The sequence below is a fragment of the Thalia democratica genome, chromosome 2 (genome assembly GCF_965202585.1).
Source record: "Thalia democratica chromosome 2, ktThaDemo2.hap1.1, whole genome shotgun sequence".
Taxonomy (NCBI): domain Eukaryota; kingdom Metazoa; phylum Chordata; class Thaliacea; order Salpida; family Salpidae; genus Thalia; species Thalia democratica.
In genome coordinates this window covers 2,595,115-2,605,391 of record NC_139166.1, presented here as the reverse complement: position 1 = coordinate 2,605,391, position 10,277 = coordinate 2,595,115, and the positions used below count along the sequence as shown (strand labels likewise).

The following is a 10,277-nucleotide window of genomic DNA, read 5'->3' as shown; positions in this document are numbered from 1 at the left end:
TCTATTATTATATAGTAAAAACCAGATTAGTGATTCTTTTGTTTTAATTAACCTTAATTCATTTAAGCATTAATTAATAACGGATACTTTAAAGTTTTATTACAAAAACTACTCTTTTTTTATCTCGAATTTTAATCTAAATATTAAAAAGACACTATTTTTATTTGTTCGCATTATTTATCATATTTATCAATGTTATTATCTATATAGATTTTCAACTCGAAAATTCGCTTTGTAGTTAAATTCAGTAACTGTTTCTCTCTAAAATAATAGAATTTTATTTTAAAAAATTTTATAATTTATATAGATACAAGTGTTTATTAATAAAAAATATTTTTTAGAATATGAAAAAGCATACAAACTAGTAAAACATTATAATTTAAGTTTTAATAGGTATAAGATACTTCTAAAAATTATAAACTAAAGCAAGCTATTTTTAGTTGTCAACAATAACAATTAAAATTGTCATTTTATAAGAGGCAATAAACATTAGAAATTTGTTATTGCTTGTAGATAAAAGTAGATAAAAACATATTTATGCAATTTAAGTATTTAAATTTTTTTTTTTTTTGCTTTTAATGTAGGCCAAAATATATTAAAATATATTTTATATAATTGAATTAACGAAACAGGTTAATCCTGGTTGAAAATAAGATATTTCTATCAAATAAAGTCAGTATTCACAAATAAAGTAAAGTGACAAATCAGACCAGTTAAATACGGTATTGTTGTTTGAGTTTGGTAGAAAATACCAGTTCAAAAAATCATGATCATCGTTACTATAAGGAGACCCATTTAGCTCCCAACCCTGCACAGTGACCTGCATTTCATCACTGCTTCTCCTCCAGATGTCTTTATCCGTCACATCTCTTCTGATTCCCGTGTGGTAGGTATTGATCAGCATTTTCATTATTTTTGAAAGCTCACTGAAAATTTAATTTATTAAGTATAATAAAATAAATTAACATAATGATACTTTTTATTTTTCGTTAAGTCCTAGCTACATTTGCTTTGTTTATTTATTCAAATTATAACCTATTTAGTTTTTTTAATAAACTTTTGAATACAAAAGACTTTTTTTTCTTTAATTTTAGACTGTATCAAGAAAAATTATAGTTTTGTTAGCGTACAAACAAGAAATCTTGACTATCTTAGATTCGAGAACAGAAAATATTTCTTTAATGTGATTTAAATGTATTAAAAAGTGCACAGTGTTATTTTCTTCTATTTAAACTGCTTAACTAAACTTTAAAAACTTTATAAACTTATACAAAACTACAAAGTCATACAAAATGTCTTTATTCAACTAGTTCTAGATGTTATGCAACTAACATTCTTCCTTGTTGAGTCAAAATTCTTGGATCCTTTTGGATGAGATCTCCATTTTTCCCCTGACAGTAACGTCTTGCTTGATCCCAATACAATTTTTGATAGACAACTTCGAATTTTTCTATTTATTAAATCAATAATTTATTAACTTTTAATTAAGCATTAGACAACATTTGTTAACTAACAGACAAATAGTATAAAATGTTTCTGAACAGAACAATTAATTTATTATTTTTTGTGAGTTTATTTTAAAAACAAAATTTAGTTTAAGTTACGATGTTTATCTAAAATAATAAGAAACAAAATAAAAATTTTTTGATATAATTTACTGTTTTAAATACTTTTATCATATTACTCAATAATAACCTTGTTTATTAATCGTAAGTAATATATCTGATTCATGTTTTTTGATAGTTTTAATAAACTTCTCAGGTAAACAAGTTTAAGTAAGTTTTTTGTATTTTACCATACATACTGCTTAAAAAAATAGTTCTTTTACGACTTATTCTATTAAGTTGTGTTGGTAAACTATGTAATTTAAATTAAAAAATAAATGTAACTTATTTATCATTAAAACCTCAACTTAAATATTAAGTTCATTTACTACTTATCTTTTTTTTTCAAAGATTTTGTTATAAAATATAAACAAAGTTTAAGTGTTTACTTTCATTTTATTAATTTTATATTTGGCTGGCTAGAGGTACCATTTAACTTTCTACGAACTTTAAAATATCTAATTTTTTACTAACTTTTAGTCTGTTGAGTTGTTGATGTTGTAGAAATCTCCGATTTTTTTGCGGTTGTACTTAATTTTTCCGGTGTGCTAGAAGATTTTCCCGCAGTAGCACCATATTTATTTGTAGTAGCCGTAGATTTATCCGTAGTAGCGTCAGATTTATCCGTAATAACAGTAGATTTATCCGTAATAACAGTAGGTTTATCCGTAATAACAGCAGATTGTTGATCAGTTGTAACTTCTGTGTAGAGATGTGTTGAAGTTTGAACATTGAATCGAGCCTTTAAGTCTGAAAAAATCTTTATACCAAGTACAGTAAAATACTTATGAAAAACAACCTTTGAGCTTTCAACCAAAAAATCTACATACGACAAGTATCATAAAACACTATGTGCAAGTTTACATGATTTAATAATTTTTTAAGGTAACGAAACTGATTTTCTGAAAGCAACTTAAAAATGTAGAAAAATTACTTCTGTAAATTTTAACACAATACTCAACAGATTTTTTTTTTCATTTTTATAGGTAGAATTATGTTTAAGGAGTTTTCGAAAACCTTAAAAATTAAGAATGTTTAACCTTGTTTAATTACTTTTTTGGCAAAGTTTTGTAAGTAGTGTTTTTTGACATTATTTATATAATAAAATTATATAAGATAGTGCTTTTATTCTGTAGAATTTTGTTAGTAAAGAGACATATACAAGTTTGAAATTGATCCAATTAATTTCTTTAAAATATTTTTAATACGCACAGCTTATTTATAAAAAACAACTTGAAGATTATTTTGCAGTATATATGGTTTAAAATTCACAAAAATATTTAACTTAAATCATGTTGAACGTAAACGAAGTTGGATTTTAAACAGAAAAAAATGTTAAGTATTTAACTTAGTTTGTATATTTTCCGCTCTTATGACGTGATAATTGTACCAAAATGAAGAAAAAGCGTTATTTTTTTTAGATTAAGGTTTAAAATAAGCCTTAAACATATGTCTGCCTATAAAAATGTAAAATAATAGTTTTTTTTTGTTATTTTTACAGTAAGAAGTCGTTTTTTTTCTGTAAGTTTTTAGTTGTTTTTAGAAAACTAATTTTTAAACAATAATTTTTTTTTCTTAATTACCTTAAACTTTGCATAGAGTTTTTTATGGGGAACGGGTCAATTATGCACCAAAAAAAACCTGCAAGAAGGGTCAACTTTGCACGAAGAAAAACCTGCGAGAAGGGTCAATTTTGCACGAAGACAAATTTACACGAATGGTCAATTTTGCACGGAGGGTCGTTTGTGAACGAGAATAATAAAAAAAACAGAAAAAATTACGTGTACAAAAAAAAATAAATTAAGAAAAAATAAATAAAATAAACTATTGACCGAGGATAAGGGTTACGGGTAACAATGATAGTAATAAAAATAAACAATGAGATTAAATAAATGAATAATAATTAAATTATTAAAAAATCTAAAATAAATTAAAAACTCAACTCGTGCAAAAATGTCTTCGTACAAAATTGTCTGCTAGTGCAATTCTGTACCCTTGTGCAAAAATGTCTTCGTGCAAAAGTATCTTCGTGCAATTTATGCACTTGTGTAACTTCTTTCTCGTAAAGTTTTGTCCGCTAGTGCATATAAGACAGCTATACGTGTTTTTGATATTGACCGATAGTAAAAAAACTCCAGTTGAATCCTCAAAACATTTTTTATATATTTTATATATACAATTTTTTTTTTGTTAAACTATATATTCATATTTGCTATTTTATATTATTTTATCTACGGACCCTAATACACAAACACATGGTTAAAGTAAAAAAAAGTTTTTATTTACTTTAAATGATTTCGTAAAATGAAAAACTAACATTTACCTTTAATTTTTTAGTTACAAAAAGGTTAATTTTTTATTTAATGATGAGTTTGTATTTATTTTATTTTATTTTTAAATAAAAAGTTTGTATATACCTTCAATTTTTTTTGTTAAGTAAAAATTTTGTAACTACCTTCAATTTTTTTGTTAAGTACTACAATTGTTTTCTCCTGCTCGTTAATTTTCTCTTGCATGACCTATCATAAAAAGTATAACGAAGTTTTTATTAAATAAAAATATTAAAAAAAAAAACCTTTTTTGTTTCTTCGGTTGAAAAAGTACATACAAAGAAGAAAATGGCCAAAGTGAAAATGATCACTATTAGTGTTAAATTTATAATCAAACTAGTTTTAAATTTTTTATTCATTTTCTAATAAAAAATGTTTACATACTTTTAATATTTTTCAATATAAGAGGTAATGTTTATTAAATTTTTTTTTGTTAGTTTACGTTTTTAATTTTTCAATATAAAATTTTACAAAATAAAAACATTATAAAGAAAACATTTATTAATTATTTATCTAAAATTTTTGTTATATAAAAAGTGTCATAAATCCTATTATATTTCTCATATAAAATAGATAAATAGACTATTATAAATTTGTTCTTTCAAGACTTTACTTTGCAAAGTAAGTATCATATAGTATACTATTATTAAATCTATTACATCTTTTTATTAAATTAAAACTAGTTGCTTAATAATTAATGGAAGAAGTTTAGATACTCTAACTTAAAGCTTAACATTTTCTTAACATATTTTAGCATTTTTTGATAGATGAAAAGGCTAATACAGAAGCTTTTGCAAAAAAGTTTTTTTAATACCTGTTAATAAACTTAACAATCTGAACTTTTACCCCTTACATAAATCGTTATAATTAAAGAAAACTAAAACTTAGGAGCTTGAATTGAAAATAAACAAGCAATTATAATTACTTTACTGCATCATTTAAATTAATCTATAACGAAGTACTAGTTACTAAATTTATGTTGGTTTAATCTGCTAATGAACAAATAAAAGTTAAACTAAACTTATTGTGTTTTAAGCCTTTAATAAACCATAGATGGGTGATTCATAGCATACACGTACACGGAACTTAAACGCGTCATAAATACGTACACGGAACTTAAACGCGTCATAAATACGTACACGGAACTTAAACGCGTCATAAATACGAGAATTGAACTTAAACGCGTCATAACTACGAGAACTGAACACCCACTAAATTCGAGAATTAAACACGGAACTAAAACGTGTTATACGTATTTGTATGAATTTTAAAATGTGTTTCAATAACTTTAAGTGAATAAAATAGCTATTGTTCAGTAAAACTACAAGAAATCTTAAATTTAAAAACTGTAAGTTTAAAAAGATAAGATAACCATATAAAACAAAACTTTAATGAAAGTTAATAAGCTTCAAACTTTATGTTTAAAGTCTAAAGTTAAATATACTGTTGAATCAGATTTGACAAAGAACTAATAAAAAAAATTACTAACTAAATGAAAAATATTTATTAAGATTTAAAAAGTTACTAAGTTTTACCGCTAAACAAATTATCAAACTCCTATTCTGCAATAAAAAACAATCCAAATGAAAAAAAATATGTGTATTAATTAAGTTTACTACAAAAATGGTAAAGTATAATAATAAGTTAACTATTTTTTTATTATCTGGTTTCTGCTAGAGAAAAGTCCGACCTTTTCAATTATAAAAAATAAAATATATATAATAACCTGTTGTGTAAATTATTCAACACATTATCAAAATAATTATTTTTAAACTGCTTCTTACCAAATAAGTTGTAATGGTTTACCTTAGAAATGTATTAGCCTGTTGTATAAAATTAATTTAAATAAAGAAGGCTTAATTTAAAAAAATAGAGAGGTACATTAAGCATAAACATGTGACTTTAATTAAGATTTATGAAGATGAAAATTAAAATAGTTAAAATACAGTATTTTTTATCACTAATAAATTTAAATAAAAAATTAATTAACAACCTTAGAAAACAATTAGATAAATCAACATACAAAATAAAAAATTTACAAACTAAAAGCGAATACTTCAAAAACTTTGTTAGATCAGTAAATATATTTGTGAAACATTAAATTAGAAAAATGTTTTTTTGATACAAAAAAAAAAAAAAACATAAGTTGAACAAAATTAAGTAATGAATTTATTAAGTTATTTATGACTTTTTATGTTACAAAGGACTTGAAACAACTTACTATTGTTTGAATAAAAACTTTTAGTGAGCATTATCTATAAAGGGCTTATTAAACTATAAAATATCTAAATCTAACTTCAGTTTAAATATTAACTTTATGTTTCAACAATACATACAGTAAATATACAATCAAGTAAAGTTTTTCTGTAGATCCATCACACAGATACACTTAAACACAGCTAACAGCTTTTTTATGCTATTTTGTCAGAGTTTTCACACCTCGTTCTGATAGGCTCATTAAGTTATGGATAAGTGGACTAAAAGTTCACTTCCATATATGGTCATTGTTGTCTAACTCTACATACTAAAAGTTTAAAACAAAAGAGTATTGCAGCACTTCATCATAATGTTTTTAAAAATGTTTAAAAGACATAATTTTTCAGTCAAAAGTATTTTAAGTTATCAATTTTATAAAATTTTCTTTGTTTTGTGTTCTTCAAAATAAAAGCTGTTGTGTTTCATTTATTTAAAGTATTATTATTATTATTATTAAAGTATTATTATTATTATTAAAGTATTTTGTGTTCATATTATTTAAAGCTAATTTGTTTAGCTGTACATTATTGTTGTTATGATTTAGTTTGTATGATTGTATGATGTATAAACTTATGAATTCTTTAAAAATCGTATCTGTAACTAGACAAAACGATTTTTTATAGAACAAAAAAAAAGTGCTTTAAATATTTGGTCTTATGACCTGGTGCACAAAAAAACCCTTAAAAAACCCTTTCAGTTATCGATCTTAACTTATAAACAATTCGAGAGCTTAATAAACATAATACATTGTATATTTATTTATTATATATCATTATTTTTAAACTAGTTTCCTATGATTATTTATTCTCACTAATCTTTTTTATGTGTAAAAGTCATAAAAAAATTAAAAAAATCAAATAAAGTGAAACGAATATTTAAATTTAATTTTAAAGCACCAACAACATTTTTATTTAATAGTTTATATTATAAAAAAATTTATTATCGTTAAAATCGGTTTTCTCCCTTTATATTTCTATAAATTTTTATTTATTCTTATCAAAACATAAAGTCTCTTTATCTGAATAGTAAAAATTATTGTCCTTTTAATGTTTTTACAACATGAAAAACTTAGACTTGAGAAAACTATAACTTGAGAAAGTTATATCAAGGTTAATATTATTTTATATTTCTAAATCTTACTTGTAAAAAATTATTAAATCAATTATTACTACTATTACTTATTAATTTCATCAACACTGTGTATTGTTTCCTAAATAGTTTACTTTGATTTTAGTTAACACTAAATTTTTAATTTTGATAAGTAATTATGAAAATTAATAAATCTTATATATATATTTGTATTCAGTGGAAAAGATTGACTGCTGCACTGGTTTGGTTTGCTTGTCTTGAAAATAATGAATAAATTGAGATCCTAAAAACTATTTTTGTTTAGGTGTTGTTTTTAGTTATCAAATATTTAGAAAAATATTTACACATACCTATAAACCTTCAAGTTAAGAAATGACCTAACTAGTTGTCGAGCATTCAGCATTGCGAATGTAAATTGAAGAAATATTTTTATTTAATAATACTAAAATTCAAAACAATTTAGAACATAAAATAAAATAAAAAGTACATAAAATGTTTTTCTATTTTAGATATTTTTGTCAACAAGTCAAAAAAGCGTCTCTATAAAGTTGTAAACAATTTTTGCCTGATTATTTACTAAGCAGTAACATTTTTATCTGTAGTTATCTAAACATTTATTAAACTTAATGATTTCAAACATAGCTTTTATCGCATTTCAGATTTTTAGTAAGTATTTTTTTACTTTAAAAGTGTCAAAAAATTATTAGAAAACAAATGTTCTAAACATTTACGTCATTATTAAATCAATAGAAAAAAATTAAAAGGTTTGCTTGATAAACATAAATAAACAGAAAAATAATATGCTGATAGTTTGAACCAGTGGCGTCGCGTGGTATCTTTGTTAGGGGGTGCTGCAGATTGAGTTGCCAACTTAAAAAATCCCCTAATTTGAAACATTAAAATAAAACTCAAGGAGTTAGAGAGAAATAGGGAAGTTTTTAAGCTAAAAGTCTTTAAGATATTAGCTTAAACGCTTCTTGTTATGAATATAAAAAAACATGATATACTAAAAATGTATATTTTATACTTTTATACTTAATTTTCAATATACGAGAAATTTGTTAAAAAGTACTTTATGAAGGAAACAGATTACTATGTTGCTAAAAATTTTTATCATAATACAGTACATAAATTTACAATATATCATACATTGATAACAAGTTTGTATGTATTAACATAACTTAATTATAAGAGCAAAATAAGTTTTTTTTTTACAGATTAGAAAATTAATTATTTTTCATGTTTAAATAACTTCTTACAATACAACTTTAAAAAAGATTTGAAAACTACGAATTTAACTATTTAAGCATCAATGGTTTTAAAAACAAAAAAAAAGAAAATATGTTTAGCAAAATAAAATTAAGGATCAAAAAACACCATTAATAACTTTTTTGTAGATTATAAAGTTAACTCAAAAAGTAAAGAAACTTTTGAAGCAACTAAAAACAAATTGCTTTAAACAGTAACTTTGTTTCTTTTGAATTACTTAATTATTTTTTACTAGTAAAAAATAACATTACAATTGAAAAAAAAATCACACTGGAAGGAATTTTCTTTTAAAACTTTTACAATGCAACACAAAGGTCTTGATAAAGTTATAAATATTACAGCAGTAAAAAAAATTGACTTTATTCATAAAATAGTTTTACACACTAAAATATTAAATAAAATTCTACTTACGTTTTAGAACATATATAATTAAAAATTACTCACAAAACTAAAAAGCAAAATTTATTCAGAATTAGCTTTCATTATAGATAATAAACAAATAAAGCAAAATTTGTTTAAAAGGTCTTTGTTTGCAAACTAAATAACTACAAGTTGTAAAATAACCTTTAAAAATTTATATCTAGAATCCACAAATAATTATCTAAAACAAATAACTTTTATCAAAAACATAATTGAAGTTAAGTCAGAATTAGTTTTAGTATACAAAATTAACAAACAAAGCAAAATATATGTGATAGTTCACAATTTGTTGATAAACAAAACTAAAATTTGTAAAATAACCTATAAGCATTAGAATCTAATTAATGAAATACAAACTAAAAACATATAATATATCTGAAAAAAAATATATAAAGTTTAGTCAAAATTAGCATTCAGTACAGAGAATTAAAAATAAAGTAATATATTTTTAGTAGTTCACTATTTGCAAACTATAAAAATTAAAAGTTTTAAAGTAACATATAAACTTTAATACTTATCAACGATAAATATTAATCAAAAATACAAAAAAATATATATCTTTTTATAGAAAATTAAAATAAATTTACACACTCTACTGATAGAAAAAAACTTTTCATTCTCATTATTTGAGTGCTATAGTTGTTACAAAAACTGATATTGATAAAACAATAAATACCTAAAAAGTAAATATATAAAAAAGATCTAAACATTTCTCCTTTGATAAAATCTCAGCTAAAATTATTATAGGATGAAACAATGTTTCAAATATATCTTAGCTCTAAAGACTTTAAGTTATAAAGCTAACATTTTAGTTAAAACTGCAATAGTCTTTGTAAACATAATAAACTTTTCCTCATAAAATATTTTTTTTTAAAGTAACAAACACATATATAAAATATAATTAAAATTTTTCATATAGTTCAAACTTTTAGCTTAGTCATACAATAAACTTCAAACCTCTTGATGTACACTCTTGGGTATTGAAATATCTGGTGTTGGTCTGCTGTTTTTTAACTTAAGTTTTTCAACTTTAGACAAAGCATTTATATCAAAGCGTTTAAGCTGATCCACAGTCCATTCACTATAATTTGTAGTTTGCATGTTAATATTTTTTAAAACAACCTAAAAAATTCATTATGTTGAAGTATTTGTGAAAATTTTTACACGGTACTGATATTTCAAAGCTAATATTTTTTTTTTCAATATGAAAAGTATCTTGTAATATATAAGCAAGGCTTTCATATAATATCTAATGCTAACTTTTGTTATAAAAAATGATAGACCCCCTATGTCCTTAACAAACTTTCTA

At 22.8% G+C, this 10,277-nt stretch overlaps 1 protein-coding gene across 1 annotated transcript; it reads right to left on the bottom strand.

Annotated features, from left to right (window-relative positions):
- Positions 1-590: 590 nt before the first annotated feature.
- On the bottom strand, positions 591-4,291 carry LOC145829977 (uncharacterized). Its single transcript, XM_082937867.1, has 5 exons — positions 4,180-4,291; positions 4,060-4,123; positions 2,079-2,354; positions 1,333-1,450; positions 591-926 (listed from the first exon to the last, which is right to left on the bottom strand). The coding sequence occupies exons 2-5, from the start codon at positions 4,118-4,120 to the stop codon at positions 674-676; spliced, it is 708 nt and encodes a 235-aa protein (XP_082793993.1). The 5' UTR covers positions 4,121-4,123; positions 4,180-4,291; the 3' UTR covers positions 591-673.
- Between the last annotated feature and the right edge of the window lie 5,986 nt (positions 4,292-10,277).